Source organism: Salmo salar, chromosome 09 (genome assembly GCF_965601325.2).
Source record: "Salmo salar chromosome 09, fSalSal1, whole genome shotgun sequence".
NCBI lineage: Eukaryota > Metazoa > Chordata > Actinopteri > Salmoniformes > Salmonidae > Salmo > Salmo salar.
Window position 1 is genome coordinate 138,585,611 of NC_138299.1, and position 19,709 is coordinate 138,605,319.

Here is a 19,709-nt window from a genome sequence, read left to right on the forward strand (position 1 = left end):
TGTCATTTTGTCATTGGAGTTTGTTTTGCTGATTATTATTACAGTAAATGGACTCACTTTTGCCACCACCAGAAAAACTAGACACTCATGCGATTTCTCTGTAACCCGGTTGTGATGTATCTTTTTCAACCGTGGGGGGCGCGGTTTTGCTGCGTGCGTACTTCAACATGTCAAAATCCCTTCTATCTTTGGCGGAAGTTTCACTTTATATGAGGAGAATAAACATCAAGGTATGAAATAACCGAGCATCAATATAAAATGTGATGGGTTTGATATGTGACCCTTTTAAAATTGATTATTTTGGTGTTATGTGTGAATTCAATACCATGCTTGCTATTATTGCAAGCTAACTGCAGCAGCTTTAGCTTGCTAGTTAGCTAGCTAGCTATTTTTCAGCAACCAGGAGTATTCATTGTGAATTACTATGATTTGTTATGACGCTAGGCTTGCTACACTCTTTCCAAAGTGATGAAATTGTTGACACTTTTGTTTGATCAATGCATCATGTCTGTTTAATTTGTCATATTTATCATCAACATCATGCTTCATACATGTCATTGTCATTTGTTTTTAGAGATGCATGCCCCCCCAAATCTGTTGATGGAACCTGATACACGACCCTAGAGCATCATGAGCTTGGTCCTTCACGAGCTGCTGGTCTGCTGCAAAGGTTTAGAGAATGACAAAGCAACGGAGAGAAAGGTAATTTATGTCACTCATAAAATCAGTTCATTGACTCAATAGGCCTATTTCAACATCTGTACACAAAACATTCTGTTCTTGTAACCAGAAAGAGGCTGATCGCTTCAGACAGCTCATCCGGTCTCCTGACACAGTGGAGGAGCTGGATCGCACTTCTGGAACCAGAGCTGCTAAAAGTTCCAAGCAGCTCACCTGGAATGCAGTCTTCAGGTACTATTGCTTATTACACAATTCCCACTATTAGAGGACTAATAGGCTGACCACACCGCTCGCGCACGCGATGTGAGCATTGCAAAGTACATTTTGAAATCCATGTTATTCAATTATTGCACCCACACTGCTCGCGCGCACCAACGAGCGTCTGCGTTGCCAAGGGTTAAAATAGAAATCAGTTCTATTTTTGACGCAGATCGTGCTGCAAGTCCTGCCTCTCCCATCTCATTGGTTTATAGAAGCAGGTACCCATGTGCCATCTCCTCATTGGTTATACCCACGTGGGTGATCGAAAGACAAACTGTTTTGCCGGTCGTCGTGGTAATACTATGAAGGTTTAGATGCCAATCACCATATAAGTTCAACGATGAAAAGGCCTGGAAGGAGGAGAGATGACTAGAAACGATTCAGTTGACCGTTTTATGTGTGGATACATTTTCGGAGTAGAGGACCTTGTGCATTTCAGGTAAAATAAAAACTCAATGTTTATATCCCAGGAAAAATTAGCTAGCAACAGCAAGCTAGCTAAATAGGACAAATTAGCTAGCAAGTGCAAGCTAACTAGCTAAATTGCCATAAATGTTTAATGCTTTTCGAACCTGTCCCCAAATTAATGTAATTGGTTCAGAGTTTGTTTTGATATTTTAACCTGCGTGTCGTGATCGCGTTTGGTGTAGGGGGACAAAATATATTTATGCACGATGGTGCACGATAGCGCACGATGGCGCACGCGCGCAGCCGTTTGGGTTCCGTGTAAGGTGTAGCCAGGCTACTATTTTATTGGTTAAGTCCATCATCGCATTGCGTTCTCACTGTTTGCATTCTCACTGCCTTTCTTTCAGGTTTCTGCAGAAGTATCTGCAGAAAGAGACTGAGCTGCTCCAGTCAGGGAAAGCCAACGTGTCAGCCACCACACAGGCTAACCGTCAGAAGAAGATGCAGGAGATCAGCAGCCTGGTCAAATACTTCATCCGCTGTGCCAACAAGAGTAAGGGTTTGGAGAATCACATACCAGATAAGATCATAGACCTATAGAGCCTAATGTCCATGTAACAGTACTCTTCTTGCGTTGTGTACAATCATCGACACGGACTCCAACTTATAGCACTAGGTCTTGGAGATGTATTCTGATACACTGCATCTTGTGTGATGATCTAATAATATTTACAATCAGTCTTGACACTGGTTTAAATAGTCTTCCTACCTAATACGACCCAGAGTACCTTCAACTGCATAAAGAGTGACAGTGTTGTGTACTGTTGCAATAGTGGGTCTGTCAACACAGTCAGTGCGTAACTGATCTGGTAAGGAATGGTCCGAGTTTGGTAGGTCAGTATGGATATTGTAAGCAGACTGGTCAATTAGCTCACTCACTACACTGTTACGGTCTGGGTCAGATTCTTGAAGAATCTCTGATCAAGGCAGACCTTCCAGCTGCAGTACATCTTCAACAGAATCCGAAGGTGGAATGTCCTGAGCATCCAAGGATCGCACATCACCCTCCAAGCTTGGGTCACCTGTTCCTTCAGAAGGCAACTCTGACACCCACACTTTTGTTCTCTACTCAGCATCCTCATCATCATCATCACCCACGGCAGTTCCATGGCAGCTGAGACCACAAAGCCGTCCTCAGACTCTGTTAATCTAGACATCTGTTCCATCATCAACTGCAGCATGGGGAAGAGGAAGAAAGTTGACTGGCATTATCAGGTTGCGATGTACCATCTTCTCCTGTCCAGTGGAGCTGTTCTGAATCTTAAAGGTGTGACTGTCAGCATTCAATCCAGTGACAAGATAGACAGTATCCTCCCAAAGGTCAGCGAGCTTCCGCTTTCCGCGCTCCCCCTTGTTAGCCAGCAACACTCGATCACCAATCTCCACTGGTGCTCCTCTGACTCTTCTGTCGTACAGGTCAACATGCCACTTCAACTGCTTAGCTGCAGATGCCTGTACTGTATTCATGGCTTCTTTCAGATATCTCCTCAAGGACTGAACAAACTGGTCATAGTCGACAACTTCTGGGTTCTCTATGACAGAGCCAAATACTATCAACAGGCAGCCTTGGTGTCCTCCCAAACATTAGCAGTAAAGGGACAAAGCCTGTGGTCTCGTGGATTGTACAATTGTACGCAAACGTAAGGGACTTCAGTGCCTGAGGCCATCTGCTTTGCTCTCGTTGGCAGGGCCCGGATCATGTTTCCCAACATCCTATTCATCCTTTCGCAAGACCCATTCCCCATCGGATGGTACGGTGTGAGACTTCTGAACACCTGCAACCTTCAAGAGTTCTGCTATTAAAGCGCTCTCAAAGTTGGGTCCTTGATCCAAGTGTATACGGTGAGGCATCCCGTAGACACAGAAATACTTGTTCCACAACTGATGAGCAACAGACTTAGCAGATTTGTTCGGACACAATAAGGAATGAGCCAACTTTGTAAAGTGGCCAGTAACAACACATCCAGGGGCTTGTTTGAAGAATGTTCTTCAGACCAGAAGTTGATGCACACTAGTTTGAGAGGCTCAGTTGTTATTATGCTCTCCAGAGGAGCTCTGGCTTCCGGATCAGGAGTTTTTCTCACGATGCATCTCCTGCAGCACAACATATTCCTTTACCTCCCTCTCCATGCCATGGCAGAAGAACCTCTGTCTTGTCAGGTAGACTGTTCTCTGTTGTCACTGGTGGCCAGCTTCATCATGGACACCCTTCAACACCATCACTTTAATGGAGGCTGGAACCACATACAGATACATTTCTCTTTGTAACCACATTCTTCGAAACACGATACAGTACACCCATCTTCATGGTCAACTTGTCCCAACTTCTGAGGAGACACAAAACCTCAACACTCATGGGCACGGTCTCTCCAGGATGGTCTTCTCCCCCTCTCCACAAAGAAGATCGCTTTGCTCATCACGCTGCTTACTCATCAGTAGATTGTGTGGTAGGACATTGACATTTGTCTGCTCTGATGGCATTACAGCCTGCTGCAGCTGTAGCAACAGCAGTGCATGTGAGCCAACATCACCATCCCAGCACCTGTGTGAATGAAGAACCGCAGCAACTTCTTGTCTTGATAAAGCAACAGATGGGGGGTCAACAGTAGCCTGGCAGCTAATAACCACCTCGTTGGTGTCAGAGGCTTTGTCAAAGGGGTGGTTGGACCAGCGAAACGCATCTTGCACTCTGTCTGTGCGCACAGCGTTAGCTTCAGCTAGTAAGGTCTCGTACCGAATCCTTGTCAGTCTATGGAGTGCACTGGGTCGTATGAAGGGCTCTCTGCTCAAAGCATCTGCAACAACAATTTTTGGCCCAGGGATGTCAAACTCATACGGTTCCAGTTTGGCGACCTATCTCTGTTCACAAGCATCGAGCTTCGCTTTGGTCAGGATGTATGTCAAGGGATTATTATCCATCAATACCGCGAACTGCTGACCCCGTAACCAGTGGTGGAACTTGTCACAGAACTTGAGCCTGTGCGCAGGATACCTTGACTGCACATAACTAAGGGTCTTGCTCGCGAAGGCTATAGGTCTCTCTGTAGCTTCTTGTTCCTGTACCTGGGAGAGCACAGCACCTAAGCCATTGCTGAGAGTAGAAAGTGTTTGTCGAAGTTAGGGTGGGACCAACAAAATCTGGTCCAGTAAGGCTTGCTTTAGCTGTAATAAGGCCTGTCTGCATTCTGCTGTCCAGTCGGCAGCAGTCAACTTCCTGACAGGTGAGTGTCACTTCTTTTTCCAGCGTGGAGCCTTGTGTCCAGTTGTCAATCCAAAGAGAGGCTTTGTGATGGTCGAGCAACCTTCAATGAACTGTTGGTAATACACCACCATCCCAATGAATGCTCTCAATTTCTTCTGAGATGGAATGACAGTGCCATCTTACATCAGAACAGCTTCTGTCACTCCTGTAATGGCCCTCACCTTCTCAGGGTCTGTAGCTACACCATCCACCCTAATGATATGCCCCAGAAACTTCACAGATATCTGCGTAAAGTGACACTGTTTTGGCGCCAACTTCAGGTTCTGAGTCTTGAGACGCTCAAAAAACATTTTCAGGCGTTGTACAGCCAGATCTTCAGTGGTCACATAGACCAAGACAACATCAAGGTAACACAGCAGGCCAAGAAAGTTCTGATCCTCAAAGATGTTTAGCATCCTCCTCATACAGTGAGGGGAAAAAAGTATTTGATCCCCTGCTGATTTTGTACGTTTGCCCACTGACAAAGAAATGATCAGTCTATAATTTTAATGGTAGATTTATTTGAACAGTGAGAGACACAATAACAACAAAAGAATCCAGAAAAACGCATGTTCAAAAAAGTTAGAAATTGATTTGCATTTTAATGAGGGAAATAAGTATTTGACCCCCTCTCAATCAGAAAGATTTCTGGCTCCCAGGTGTCTTTTATACAGGTAACGAGCTGAGATTAGGAGCACACTCTTAAAGGGAGCGCTCCTAATCTCAGCTTGTTACCTGTATAAAAGACACCTGTCAACAGAAGCAATCAATCAGGTTCCAAACTCTCCACCATGGCAGAGACCAAAGAGCTCTCCAAGGATGTCAGGGGCAAGATTGTAGACCTACACAAGGCTGGAATGGGCTACAACACCATCGCCAAGCAGCTTGGTGAGAAGGTGACAACAGTTGGTGCGATTATTCGCAAATGGAAGAAACACAAAAGAACTGTCAATCTCCCTCGGCCTGGGGCTCCATGCAAGATCTCACCTCGTGGAGTTGCAATGATCATGAGAACGGTGAGGAATCAGTCAAGAACTACACGGGATGATCTTGTCAATGATCTCAAGGCAGCTGGGACGATAGTCACCAAGAAAACAATTGGTAACACACTATGCTGTGAAGGACTGAAGTCCTGCAGCGCCCGCAAGTTCCCCCTGCTCAAGAAAGCACATATACATGCCCGTCTGAAGATTGCCAATGAACATCTGAATGATTCAGAGGACAACTGGGTGAAAGTGATGTGGTCAGATGAGACCAAAATGGAGCTCTTTGGCATCAACTCAACTCGCCGTGTTTGGAGGAGGAGGAATGCTGCCTATGACCCCAAGAACACCATCCCCACCGTCAAACATGGAGGTGGAAACATTATGCTTTGGGGGTGTTTTTCTACTAAGGGGACAGGACAACTGTGGAGGGAGCTGAAGGTTTGAGTTGCCAAACGTCAGCCTCGAAACCTTAATGACTTGGAGAAGATCTGCAAAGAGGAGTGGGACAAAATCCCTCCTGAGATGTGTGCAAACCTGGTGGCCAACTACAAGAAACGTCTGACCTCTGTGATTGCCAACAAGGGTTTTGCCACCAAGTACTAAGTCATGTTTTGCAGAGGGGTCAAATACTTATTTCCCTCATTAAAATGCAAATCAATTTCTAACATTTTTGACATGTTTTTCTGGATTTTTTTGTTGTTATTCTGTCTCTCACTGTTCAAATAAACCTACCATTAAAATTATAGACTGATCATTTCTTTGTCAGTGGGCAAACGTACAAAATCAGCAGGGGATCAAATACTTGTTCCCCTCACTGTAAAGGTTGCAGGACTATTACATAACCCCTGTGGCATACGGTTGTATTCGCACAATCCAAATGGCGACGTAAAAGCTGTGAATCTCCAGTCATCCTCATGCACATCCACATTGTCGTAGCCAGAGGTAAGGTCCATTGTCGAGAAAAAGGCACTTCCACCTAAAGCAGCCAGCGTGTCAGCCTGGTGAGGGAGTGGGTGGGCGTCTTTGATGGTGCGTGCATTGATCAAATGAAAATCAGTACAGAGTCTCAGGTCCCCAGACTTCTTCCAGACAAGGACAAGGGGTGAGGCGAACTCACCCCTTGTCACCCCAGGTCCATCCACCAACAGGTCCATCCACCAACGCCACATTGCACCACAGACTGTCCAGGAGTTGGCGGATGCTTTAGTCCAGGTCTGGGAGGAGATCCCTCAGGAGACCATCCGCCACCTCATCAGGAGCATGCCCAGGCGTTGTAGGGAGGTTATACAGGCACGTGGAGGCCACACACACTACTGAGCCTCACTTTGACTTGTTTTAAGGACATTACATCAAAGTTGGATCAGCCTGTAGTGTGGTTTTCCACTTTAATTTTGAGTGTGACTCCAAATCCAGACCTCCATGGGTTGATAAATTGGATTTCCATTGATTATTTTTGTGTGATTTTGTTGTCAGGACATTCAACTATGTAAAGAAAAAAGTATTTAATAAGATTATTTCATTCATTCAGATCTAGGATGTGTTATTTTAGTGTTCCCTTTATTTTTTTGAGCAGTGTAGAAAGTCTCAATAAGAGAAATCACCAACTTAAGTAATCAAAAAATGACGCACTAGCACCCTCTTGTGGCGAAACGCGATATCGCCATAAACTGCACTAGCAAAGTCTTATGTGATTCTCCAATGGCAACCATCGCAGATTTCTGAGATGGAAATCCAGTCGAAGGATGATCCGATCCAGAAGAACGGTCACGGCACCACTGCAACAGTACTCGTCTTACGTTGTGTACAATCATCGACACGGACTAATTTGTAGCACCAGTTATGGAGATTTATTCTGATAGAAACAGCACAATAGCACGTCATACAATGCACGGCTCACCATCCAACTCTGCACGCAGGTTTGGTGCTTGTTCACTGGGACGATTCTAACTTAAACATCCTCCCTCAAGCAAGTCACGCAAACCAGCCAATAAGATGCCATGTTGAGTAGGTGAAGGCAAGACAAAACTAAAACCAATTGGCTTAACAATAAAATGGCAATGGGAATCACCAATATGTGTCTGAAATGGCTCCCTATTCCTTATATAGTGCACTACTTTTGACCAGGGCCTATAGGGCTCTGATGAAAAGTAGTTCCATTTTGGACGTACTGACTTTATTGTAGTCCCTCTGGGTACTTTAACCCCCCACTTCTCTCCCTACAGGAGGGCCTCGGCTGAATTGTGGCGAGCTCCTGAATCATGTGATGGAGGTGCTGCGGAGCTCATTCAGCTGCTCGGCCTATGGGGAGGACTACAGCAGCATCCTGCTCAAGAACATCCTGTCTGTCCGCAAGTACTGGTGTGACATCACCAAGCAGCAGTGGCACGGTCAGTGGTTCTTATTGTTCCTCTCTCAATACAGCAGAGACTTTTTTTTAAATGTGTTTATTTAACTAGGAAAATTCTTATTTACAATGACGGCCTACCGTGGAACAGTGGGTAACTGCCTTGTTCAGGGGCAAAATTACATATTTCTACCTTGTCAGATTTCTATACCTTGAGCTAACTGCAGAAATCTGCTGTCAGGTGGTTAAGCTAACCTTTCGGTTACTGGCCCAACACTCTAACCACTAGGCTACCTGCCACCCCTGTTGAATGTAATCTATGAATGTTAGGGGGAAGTAATTGGTGATGTTTTGGAGTAATTGCAGCTAGTAATAGGAAATACAAACACAATGTAAATGCTTGATTGAGGTCATGGTCCGGAATGCAATGTAATGTCCAGATTTTGATTTCATTCTTGTTCGTTTGTAAGCAATTAATTCTCTAATATTCATCTAGATTTGCTGGATCTGTATTGTGGCCTTTTCACTGGTTCCTCCAAGGCCATAAATCGTGTGCTTGTGAGCAGGATCATCCACACTGTAGTCAAGGGCTGCTGTCTGCAGACTGAGGGCTTCAGCCATACACTCTTCAGCTTCTTCTCCAGAGCACTGCTCAATGCCAGGTACGATGACAATAACTGCGAGAGGTGACCTGTATCATGCAAGGGATTTGCTACTTGCCACAGTCATTTTCCACTAGTTATGCGCCTCAGAGACTGTAGGTGTAAGTTGTCTAATGTGTAAACCTACTGAACTGAACTCTTAGAAATTGGGTCTACAGCAGTGGGGGCTGGTGGGAGGAGTTATAGGAGGACGGGCTCATTGTAATGGCTGGAACGGAATTAATGGAACGGCGTCAAACATGTGGTTTCCATATGTTTGATACTGTTCCATTGATTACATTCCAGCCATTACAATGAGCCCGTCCTCCTATAGCTCCTCCCACCAGCCTCCTCTGGTCTACACTGAGACCTACCATCAAGAGACTTCATCCATTACACTGCATGTGATATGTTCTCTCTCCAGGCAGGAGAGACACTTGGCAGTGGTGGAGCACTTGATCTCTGCTCTGAACGTCTTCCTGAGGTCAGCTGCCATGAACTGCCGTATCAGGGTGTGTCGGCTGGGTGAGGAGCTCCTGCCCTCTGTGCTCTATGTGTGGACACAGATGAGGCCCAGCACCACTCTCAAAGAGGAGATAGTGGAGTTCTTCAACCTGCAGCTCTGTGTACATCATCCCAAAGGATCAAAGACACAAGACACAGGTATGGTTGCAATTTTGTGGACAGACTGAAAACTGAAAAACACCATTGTCTTTATGAATCTGTTTTGATGTTCAACGATGAAAAATGGTGTAGAACAACAGACAAGTGTGAAGTGTTTTCATCACGGAAACCCTTGAAGTAGAATTATGTTATAGATCATGATTGATACAGCCCATCTGACAACTTTTCTTGCCCATGCCACCCCTCACTATTCCAGGAGCCTACGCTGAGGACTGGGTCAAATGGCAGAGTCTACTCTATAACCTGTACGATGCCTTGGTGAGTGAGATCAGCCAGATTGGGAGCCGGGGGAAATATGCCACAGGGTCGCGCCACATCGCTGTGAAGGAGAACCTTATGGAGCTAACTGCAGAAATCTGCCATCAGGTGATAAAGCTAAGATCCTTCATTTTTCCATCTTGACTTCATTTAGTTCAAGACTAAAACCTGAGCTGTGCTGACATCATCTGACATAGTTCTCCTGTTTTTAAGAATGAAAATAGATGATTTTAGTATTGTTGGTCTCATCTTTATGTTTTGGGTGTTTGACTGTTTCTCAGCTCTTTAGCGAGGATTGTAACCTCCAGATTCTGGAGGTGACTCACGCCCACCTCAGAGCCACCCAGAGAGGCAGTCCACACGGCACGCCCAGCAAACGTAGACGCATCGAGCTGGGCTGGGAGGTTCTCCGAGACCACCTGCAGCCACACCATAGTGACTTTGACATCATACCATGGTGAGAAAACACAAAATCACACCAAGGTTCAGTGCTCATTAACTTGCCAAATATCCTTATATTTAGTACAATCAAACTCTTCACATCTCCATATCCTCTGTGTTCCCCAACTCAACAATACAATGTTCCTATCTAGGTTACAGATCACATCAGTGTTGACCTCTAAGTACCCCTCCATGGTGCCTGGCCAGGAGCTGGTTCCTCTGCTGTCCGTCCTGTGCCAGCTGCTGGGGGAGCAGCGGCGGGGTGACAGGGGGCCCTACGTGCTGCGCTGCATGAGGGAGGTGGCTCGCTGCCAGGCCACACACCCAGAGAGGGCCCAATCCTACAGGGCTGAACTGGGCAGGCTGTGGGGCCGTGTCTGGGTCCTGGCTCTACGGGGGGTCAGCTCCCCCCAGACTGAGGCCCTCAGTCTGGCCCTGCTGTCCACAATCCTCCAGGGAGCCTTCATTCCCATTGACAGAGAGCTCTGGAAGCTCTTCTCTGGCTCAGCCTGCAAGCCCTCTGAGTGAGTCCTTGGCTTTGATGAATGATTTTGTCATATAAAGTCACTTCCTCAACATTTGATTTACTCTTTGCGAACTATAGTGCTTTATGTTTTTATCTCTGAAGGACCATTTCATCCTCTGTCTCTATGTCTGCAGTGCTGCTGCTCTGTGTTTGGCCCAGGCCCTTCTCAAGTGTCCTGTTCTTAAGAGCCTGGGCCCTGGGTGGGACCATGCAGGGGCCGTGGAGGGGGTCGGGCCACCCAGCCTCAAGGAGAACATCATGAGCTGGCTGCTGATGAACGAACAGAGTGAAGAGGCAGAGGAGAGCTCAAGACCACACCCCATCATCTGCAGGTGGGCAGTTTATCACTGGGCTCATATCGCATTTTTATTCACGCTTAACCTCTCTGCTAGTGTTGTCTAAATCAAATCAAATTTTATTAGTCACATGCGCCGAATACAACCGCTGTAGACCTCACAGTGAAATGCTTACTTACGAGCCTCTAACCAACAATGCAGTTAAAAAGAAATATGGGTAAGAATAAGGGATAAAAGTAACAAGTAATTAAAGAGCAGCAGGAAAATAACAATAGCGAAACTATATACAGGGGGGGTACCCATACAGAGTCAATGTGCAGGGGCACTGGTTAGTTGAGGTAGTATGTACATGTAGGTAGAGTTTTTAAAGTGACTAAGCATAGATGACAACAGAGAGTAGCAGTGGTGTAAAGGGGGGGGGGGGGGCGATGCAAATAGTCTGGGTAGCCATTTGACTAAATGTTCAGGAGTCTTATGGCTTGGGGGTAGAAGCTGTTTAGAAGCCTCTTGGACCTAGACTCTGCACTCCGGTACCGCTTGCTGTGTGTTAGGAGAGAGAACAGTCTACGACTGGGGTGGCTGGAGTCTTTGACAATTTTTAAGGCCTTCCTCTGACACCGCCTGGTATAGAGGTCCTGGATGGCAGGAAGATTAGCCCCAGTGATGTACTGGGCCATACGAACTACCCTCTGTAGTGCCTTGTGGTCGGGGCCGAGCAGTTGCCATACCAGGCAGTGATGCAACCAGTCAGGATGCTCTCGATGCTGCAGCTGTAGAACTTTTTGAGGATCTGAGGACCCATGCCAAATCTTTTCAGTCTCCAGACAGGGAATAGGTTTTGTTGTGCTCTCTTCACGACTGTCTTGGTGTGCTTGGACCATGTTAGTTTGTTGGTGATGTGGACACCAAGGAATTTGAAGCTCTCAACCTGCTACACTTCAGCCCCATCAATGAGAATGGGGGCGTGCTCGGTCCTCTTTTTCCTTTAGTCCACAATCATCTCCTTTGTCTTGATCACGTTGAAGGAGAGGTTGTTGTCCTGGCACCACACGGCCAGGTTTCTGACCTCCTCCCTATAGGCTGTCTCGTCAGTGATCAGGCCTACCACTGTTGTGTCATCGGCAAATTTAATTATGGTGTTGGAGTCGTGCCTGGCCACACAGTCATGAGTGAACAGGGAGTATAGGAGGGGACTGAGCACACACCCCTGAGGGGCCCCTGTGTTGAGGTTCAGTGTGGCGGATGTGTTGTTACCTACCCTTACCAACTGGGGGCGGTCCGTCAGGATGTCCAGGATCCAGTTGCAGAGGGAGGTGTTTAGTCCCAGGGTCCTTAGCTTATTGATGAGCTTTGAGGGCACTATGGTGTTGAACGCTGAGCTGTAGTCAATGAATAGCATTCTCACATAGGTGTTCCTTTTGTCCAGGTGTGAAAGGGCAGTGTGGAGTGCAATAGAGATTGCATCTTCTATGGATCTTTTGGGGTGTTATGCAAATTGAAGTGGGTCTAGGGTTTCTGGGATGATGGTGTTGATGTGTGCCATGACTAGCCTTTCAAAGCACTTCATGGCTATAGACGTGAGTGCTACGAGTCGGTAGTCATTTAGACAGGTTACCTTAGTGTTCTTGGGCACAGGCACTATGGTGGTCTGCTTTAAAGATGTTGGTATTACAGACTCGGACAGGGAACGGTTGAAAATGTCAGTGAAGACACTTGCCAGTTGGTCAGCGCATGCTCGCAGTACACGTCCTGGTAATCCGTCTGGCCCTGCGGCCTTGTGAATGTTGACCTGTTTAAAGATCTTACTCACATCGGCTGCGGAGAGCGTGATCACAGTCTTCCGGAACAGCTGGTGCTCTCATGCATGTTTCAGTGTTATTTTCCTCGACGCGAGCATAGAAGTGGTTTAGCTCGTCTAGTAGGCTTGTGTCACTGGGCAGCTCTCGGCTGTGCTTCCCTTTGTAGTCTGTAATGGTTTGCAAGCCTTGCCACATCCGACGAGCGTCAGAGCCGGTGCAGTACGATCCGATCTTAGTCCTCAATTGGAGCTTTGCCTGTTTGATGGTTCGTTGGAGGGCATAGCGGGATTTCTTATAAGCTTCCGGGTTAGTGTCCCGCTCCTTGAAAGTGGCAGCTCTAGCCTTTAGCTCAGTGCGGATGCTGCCTGTAATCAATTGCTTCTGGTTGGGGTATGTACGTACGGTCACTGTGGGGACGACGTCATCGATGCACTTTTTGATGAAGCCAATGACTGATGTGGTGTACTCCTCAATGCCATTGGAGGAATCCCGGAACATATTCCAGTCTGTGCTAGCAAAACAGTCCTGTAGCTTAGCATCTGCTTCATCTGACCACTTTTTTATTGATCTAGTCACTGGTGCTTCCTGCTTTAATTTTTGCTTGTAAGCAGGATTCAGGAGTATAGAATTATGGTCAGATTTGCCAAATAGAGGGTGAGGGAGAGCTTTGTATGCGTCTCTGTGTGTGGAGTATAGGTGGTCCAGAGTTCTTTTTCCTCTGGTTGCACATTTATATACATGCTGATAGAAATTTGGTAAAACGGATTTAAGTTTCCCTGCGTTAAAGTCCCCAGCTACTAGGAGCGCTGCCTCTGGGTGAGCGTTTTCTTGTTTACTTATGGCGGAATACAGCTCATTCAGTGCTGTCTTAGTGCCAGCCTCTGACTGTGGTGGTATGTAAACAGCTACGAAGAATACAGATGAAAACTCTCTCGGTAGGTAGTGTGGTCTACAGCTTATTATGAGATACTCTACCTCAGGCGAGCAAAACTTTGAGACTTCCTTAGATATCGTGCACCAGCTGTTATTTACGAGTGGGATTATTTTGTCTTGGTACAATGTTTTATGTCTGTAATTGTTTTAACACATTCCTAATAAGAGTTTGTCTTATTCCTCTTTTCCCAGGGATTTTCCTCATAACCTAATCCCCAGAATCCTTGTGCCTTTGACCCTCAAAGACACCCGAGCTGGCATTATGTTTCTCCTTGGGGCAAAGGGACTTGAGAGGTGAGGGAAATATTTATCTAAAACCGATAAATTCAACCGTATTGTCATCAGTGTCAACATAACTCCATAGATTTCATGCCGTCTTCAATCTTTCCCTCTGCTTAAAGTGCTGTGATGCAAGATCAAGCACAAGTGGAAGTTAAAGGTGCCCTGAGTGAGATTGAGAGCATGTACCTGCAGTTCAGCTTTGACGAGATGCCCTCTAACCCCATGGTGAAAGTGATGGGGTCCTCAGCCGGCACTCAGCTCACTGTTGTCCCCAGCCTTAAACACAAGCTGGAGCAGGGCCTCTTGTCTGTGGCTGACCACCTACTCAACTGCTACTCCCCAGATGTGAGTGAATGCCTATGTTAGAACCATGGTTGTGTGAGTTGCTGTATGTTCAAACTAAGTACTGTGTGTGTTTTCTCCTCAGTCTCAGTCCACACCACCAGAATGCCTGGTTCGTTGTTCAAGTCTCCTTACTGGCGTTTTAGCAGGATATGTCTCTACTGGTCTCCTGACTGAGGAAGAAGCCTGCCATTCCCAACTCTTCCTAAAGGCCAAGGTAGTCTGAACGGGTTGATAACATTTCTTTAATGCCTGCTGAAATCCACATATATGTAATTCATTGTATATTCTGTTGGCTTTTCGAAGGCACTGGTCCAGGATTTTAGTGAGTACATATCTAATGTGAAGGTGAAGATGGCAGAGGATGGGACAATGACCACACTCAGGTCTGTCATGCGGCTGTGCACACAGTGTGTCAAAAGAGGGGTTAAGGTAAGACGAGCTTTCTTCCTCGTCGTTATCATCAACATCTGCGTTTAAAATCTGGCTCTCTATTTGTACTTTCATTGACTTCCACATATCCTCTCCCACAGGACAGTATGAGCTCTGTTTCTTGCAACTTGTTCATGAAGATTTTCCCTGCGAGACTTTTGACTGAACTGGCAGAAATATGCAAACTGTTGGTGAGTCATGGAGAGTTTGCTTTCTGTCCCATCAAGCATCATTTTGACCATTTGAATAACCATCATTTGGACCTGTATAACCACTCTGTAATGATCTGAATTGTGTAAGTTCACCCTGTGTCTGTGTCTGGAACACACAGCTGAACAGCTCCTGTAAGAGAGGTAGTGTGGGGATTGAGGAGGAGACCACAGATGAGGACTGGGACATGACGAGGACACAAGCTGACCAGCAGGAGGACATTGACCTGTTTGATGATGGAGACGGACCACAGACCAGCACATCTAAGGGGACTCACAGACAGAATGTGGACCCCAATGACACCCAGTGTGGTCCTGGCAAGTGGATGATATCCCTCGTATGCCACATGTAAAATTAACCCCTCAGCGTCAGCCGCTATGCCAGGATACTATAGGTTGAGGTGGAGCTATTGACATATTGTGTACACCCCATCTGATTCTTTCAGATCAATATTTCCAGAGGTAGGGGCTTGGGGGATGATAATCAGACCAGGCATTGTCCTCTATGCATTTCTATGAATCAACCAATGACCAGATGGTCATTTAAATACTCTATCTTCTCCTAGATGCTAAAAGCCTCCTGGCTGAGGAGCATTTGGCCCAGCAGGATTTAGCCATCTTGGCCAGTCTGGAGTTCCTGTCCCTGTGTGTATCGGCTGAGTTTATCCATGGGCTCTCTTTCAAACCAGTGGAGGTCCGCCGCAAGTTACTACTGCTGCTGGAGCAGATAGACTGCACCAAGCCACTACACCTTAACATGGTGAGTGACCAGGACGGTGTAGTGTGGTCAATGTTGCACAGCTAATCGTTGTTCCCTACCAATCATGTTGGAAATGATGACTGATGATGATCTTGTATCTCTAACATGGAATACTAATAGTTCATTATTTTCCTGTCCCCCCTCAGTACCTGGTCCTTCTGAAGAAACTACCTGCTGAGGACACATCGCTGGCAGCTGAAGAGTTTGACTCACTCCTCAGACCTCTGGCGTAAGAAAGGCCTCTGTTTCTAGATTCATATGTCAAGTATACTCTGCTATACAGTAGGTGCTGGAGACATTAGGACATTTTTTTTGTGCTTGCAGGGATCTTTGCTCATTGTACCGCCAGGACCAGGAGATCTGTGCTGCAGTGCTGCTGGGTCTGCTACCGTCTATCCGTAGTCTGGGCCGTACTCAGGACCAGCAGAATGACATGAGACATGTACAGGGAGCTCTGCTCCAAGTGGTCTCTGGATTCTGGTCAGCACCAAAGTCTCCATTTTTGTATTTTGACTTCACAATAATTCTTGTTCTTTGTTCTAGAATTGAACTTCCAACTTTTTAATGGTCTCTTCTAGCATTTTGGGCAGAACGGGGAAATGCACAGCAATTGTAAAGGTGGCATTAATTCACTGTCTACTGGCTCTACTGGAGGTGAGCTCACAATGTTTTAAAATCACAGCATAGTAACTGCCCATGATAACCACCCTGTCTTTAGGTAGATAGAGAGTAATAACACCAAACATTTACTTCCCTGTCTCTCCCCCTATGTCAGGCTGACCCTTGCTGTAAGTGGGCGGTCCTTACCCTGAGGGAGGAGGAGCTTCCAGTGTCCGTCATCCTCCCGTCCCACCTGTCTGACTCTCACCATCACGTACGAATGCTTGCAGCCATGACAGTGGAGAGGTTGGTTTTACCGACAGAACACTCTCTCACCAGCCTTAATTCCATCAGAGGCTAATGTCTCTCAAGTTAAAAAGTAAATATTTACATGTTTGACATATCTACCATGCATGCTCTCTTCCATCCATAGGCTGTTTTTGGAGATGACACCGGACAGCTTGGAGAAGAGAAAGATGCTTCCTCTGAAATGCCAGCAGACAGCCTTTGAGAACGTCTACCTGAAAGCCCAAGAAGGGATGAGGGTCCAGGTAAGCCTGTCTTTCACATATTACTCTGACAGACGTTTCTATGGCCAGTCGGGCTCACTATCCCTCTGCTCTCCCTGGTGTGTCACAGAAGAACAGCTCTCCTGAAGACCTGAGTGACGAGACCTTTAACCGCAAGGCCACGCTGCTGAAGAGTGTGTCGGTGGTGCTGTGCTGCAGCCCCGTCTGTGAGAAACAGTCCCTCTTCGCCCTCTTCCAGTCCTACAAGGAGAACAACATAGAGGAGCCGCTCATCAAAAAGGTAAGGGAAAATCATTTGGCTACACATATTTACGGTCTCATCAATTATTATGTTTTCTATTCATGTTTCTTAAACTGAAAGCACTTTATAGTGTATGTGGGTAACTTTCCCTTTCCGCCAGTGGTGGAAAAAGTACCCAATTGTCATACTTGAGTAAAATTAAAGATACCTTAATAGAAAATGATTCAAGTGAAAGTCACCCAGTAAAATATTACTTGAGTAAATGTAATTGCTAAAATATACTTAAGTATCAAAAGTAAAAGTCGCAATCATTTCAAATTCCTTATATTAAGCAATTCAGGCGGCATCATTTTCATGTTTTTTATTTATTTACAGATAGCCAGGGGCACTCTCCAACACTGACATCATTTACAAATGAAGCATGTGTTTAGTGAGTCCGCCAGATCAGAGGCAGTAGGGATGACCAGGGATGTTCTCTTGATAAGTGTGTGAATTAGACAATTTTCCTGTCCTGCTAAGCATTCAAAATGTAACAAATACTTTTGGGTGTCAGGGAAAATGTATGGAGTAAAAAGTACATACTTTTCTTTAGGAATGTAATGAAGTGAAAGTTGTCAAAAATATAAATAGTCAAGTACAGATACTCCAAAAAACTACTTAAGTAAAAATACTTGAAAGTACTACTTAAGTACTTTACACAACTGCTTTCCACTGTCACTACATACAGTATCTCTCTGACTACTGTATCAATATGCTATGATATTGACAGACTGAATGTTAACCTGGTTTGTCTCTCACCCCCTGTAGGTCCTGGGCAGTGTGTCCAGAGCTCTGGGCTACAGGAGTGTGGAGGGGTTTGTCAGCTCTCACCTGGATTACCTGGTGGCAGAGTGGCTGGGCCAGCATGGCTACACTCTGGAGTCCTTCCCATACACTCTGCTCAACCACGCCACTCTCAAGGACTTCTACAGGTAGGTGCACATGCTTAGTTTACCTTCTACATTTCATTTTTTACTTTAGTTTATTTAGTAAACATTTTCTTCACTCTATTTTTTTTAACTGCGTTGTTGGTTAAGGGCTTGTAAGTAAGTATTTCACGGTAAGGTCTGCCCCTGTTGTATTTATTTATTTATTTTATTTAACTCAGTTACTATTCAATTTCGGCGCATCCCATACGTTTTATGTCCATAAAATGACTTTTTGTGAATTTACTGATCTGACAGAATTCAGGTGAAGGTAGAGTTTCTACCATATTGCGTTTACCTATTCAATCATGTCAGATCACCTTAAGGAAGGAAGGAATGATGCATCTAAAGATCGATTTCTTTGTTTTATCCCAGCTCCTCCTATCAGGTCCTTATCCCACACCTGGTCTTCCTGGATGACTTTAAGCAGGTGAAGTCCATCAGCACCCACCTGGGTAAGGACTGGAAGAAGCTGCTGGCCAACTGCTTCCCTAAGATCATGGTTAACATCCTGCCCTACTTTGCCGTGTCGGGCCAGGATGCCCAAGTGGCCCAGCAGAGAGAGAAGGCCCACAGGGTCTATGACCTACTCAAGGACAGCAACTGCCTGGGCAAACCGGTGAGGAAGAGATGCTTGGAGTCTCTGTGCCTGCAGCTGAATGTGCTTAACTCTGTAGGATGTTATCATGTATAAACCAGGATTGGGATCCATTCCTTTTCACTTCATCCCCTGAAGTGGCTGAATTGAAATGGAATTGACTCCAACCCTGGTGCCAGGTTTACTAACTGTGGTGGACATTTTAATCAGAAAGGAAGAGAAAGACTAGATTCTTCAGAACTTCAACCAAGCAAAGTATAAAACGTTGTAGGACAGGGCTTTCTTACACTAGTACATGGTCTTTTTAAATGGCTTCTGTTGAGCCAGTTTTTTTAACCTTCACATGGTACAAAACATTCTTATGGGAATCATTTGAACAGTCACACATCATTTGAACAGTCACACATCATTTGAACAGTCACACATCATTTGAACAGTCACAAATCATTTGAACAGTCACACAGGAGTACACCCTTCGTCTGTACAAAGAGGACAATCATCACGTTGACACTGTCCACACTGCCAGGGTTCAGCTTCTTCTTCTTCCACCTAATCTGTCACGGTTTTCCAATGTAGTCCTCCAGTGACTCTTTGGCTTTCTGGGGCGGCAGGTAGCCTAGTGGTTAGAGCATTGGGCCAGTAACCAAAAGGTTGCTAGATCGAATCCCCGAGCTGACAAGTAAAAAATCTGTCATTCTGCCCCTGAACAAGGCAGTTAACCCACTGTTCCTAGGCCGTCATTGTAAATAAGAATGTTCTTCACTGACCTGCTTAGTTTAAGAAATGTTGAATAAAAAAAAATATACACTGCTCAAAAAAATAAAGGGAACACTTAAACAACACAACGTAACTCCAAGTCAATCACACTTCTGTGAAATCAAACTGTCCACTTAGGAAGCAACAATGATTGACAATACATTTCACATGCTGTTGTGCAAATGGAATAGACAACAGGTGGAAATTATAGGCAATTAGCAAGACACCCCCAATAAAGGAGTGGTTCTGCAGGTGGGGACCACAGACCACTTCTCAGTTCCTATGCTTCCTGGCTGATGTTTTGGTCACTTTTGAATGCTGGCGGTGCTTTCACTCTAGTGGTAGCATGAGACGGAGTCTACAACCCACACAAGTGGCTCAGGTAGTGCAGCTCATCCAGGATGGCACATCAATGTGAGCTGTGGCAAGAAGGTT

General features: G+C 45.7%; 1 protein-coding gene across 7 annotated transcripts in view; it reads left to right on the top strand.

Moving 5' to 3' along the window:
* Nucleotides 1–126: 126 nt before the first annotated feature.
* The window catches only part of atm (ATM serine/threonine kinase), a 40,383-nt gene continuing 20,800 nt past the window's right edge, over nucleotides 127–19,709 (top strand). For all 7 annotated transcript variants that reach the window (XM_014214778.3, XM_014214781.3, XM_014214780.3 and 4 more), the window contains exons 1-26: nucleotides 127–230; nucleotides 575–702; nucleotides 791–912; nucleotides 1,758–1,903; nucleotides 7,860–8,024; nucleotides 8,478–8,643; nucleotides 9,047–9,285; nucleotides 9,503–9,672; nucleotides 9,846–10,021; nucleotides 10,158–10,529; nucleotides 10,666–10,863; nucleotides 13,752–13,853; nucleotides 13,961–14,186; nucleotides 14,269–14,400; nucleotides 14,490–14,615; nucleotides 14,717–14,806; nucleotides 14,947–15,142; nucleotides 15,391–15,584; nucleotides 15,731–15,813; nucleotides 15,909–16,064; nucleotides 16,163–16,238; nucleotides 16,360–16,490; nucleotides 16,618–16,735; nucleotides 16,824–16,994; nucleotides 17,763–17,926; nucleotides 18,296–18,539. In XM_014214778.3, coding sequence (XP_014070253.2) covers nucleotides 631–702; nucleotides 791–912; nucleotides 1,758–1,903; nucleotides 7,860–8,024; nucleotides 8,478–8,643; nucleotides 9,047–9,285; nucleotides 9,503–9,672; nucleotides 9,846–10,021; nucleotides 10,158–10,529; nucleotides 10,666–10,863; nucleotides 13,752–13,853; nucleotides 13,961–14,186; nucleotides 14,269–14,400; nucleotides 14,490–14,615; nucleotides 14,717–14,806; nucleotides 14,947–15,142; nucleotides 15,391–15,584; nucleotides 15,731–15,813; nucleotides 15,909–16,064; nucleotides 16,163–16,238; nucleotides 16,360–16,490; nucleotides 16,618–16,735; nucleotides 16,824–16,994; nucleotides 17,763–17,926; nucleotides 18,296–18,539 — 4,035 coding nt within the window. In that variant the 5' untranslated portion in view covers nucleotides 127–230; nucleotides 575–630. The remainder of the gene's footprint in view (nucleotides 231–574; nucleotides 703–790; nucleotides 913–1,757; nucleotides 1,904–7,859; nucleotides 8,025–8,477; nucleotides 8,644–9,046; nucleotides 9,286–9,502; nucleotides 9,673–9,845; nucleotides 10,022–10,157; nucleotides 10,530–10,665; nucleotides 10,864–13,751; nucleotides 13,854–13,960; nucleotides 14,187–14,268; nucleotides 14,401–14,489; nucleotides 14,616–14,716; nucleotides 14,807–14,946; nucleotides 15,143–15,390; nucleotides 15,585–15,730; nucleotides 15,814–15,908; nucleotides 16,065–16,162; nucleotides 16,239–16,359; nucleotides 16,491–16,617; nucleotides 16,736–16,823; nucleotides 16,995–17,762; nucleotides 17,927–18,295; nucleotides 18,540–19,709) is intronic.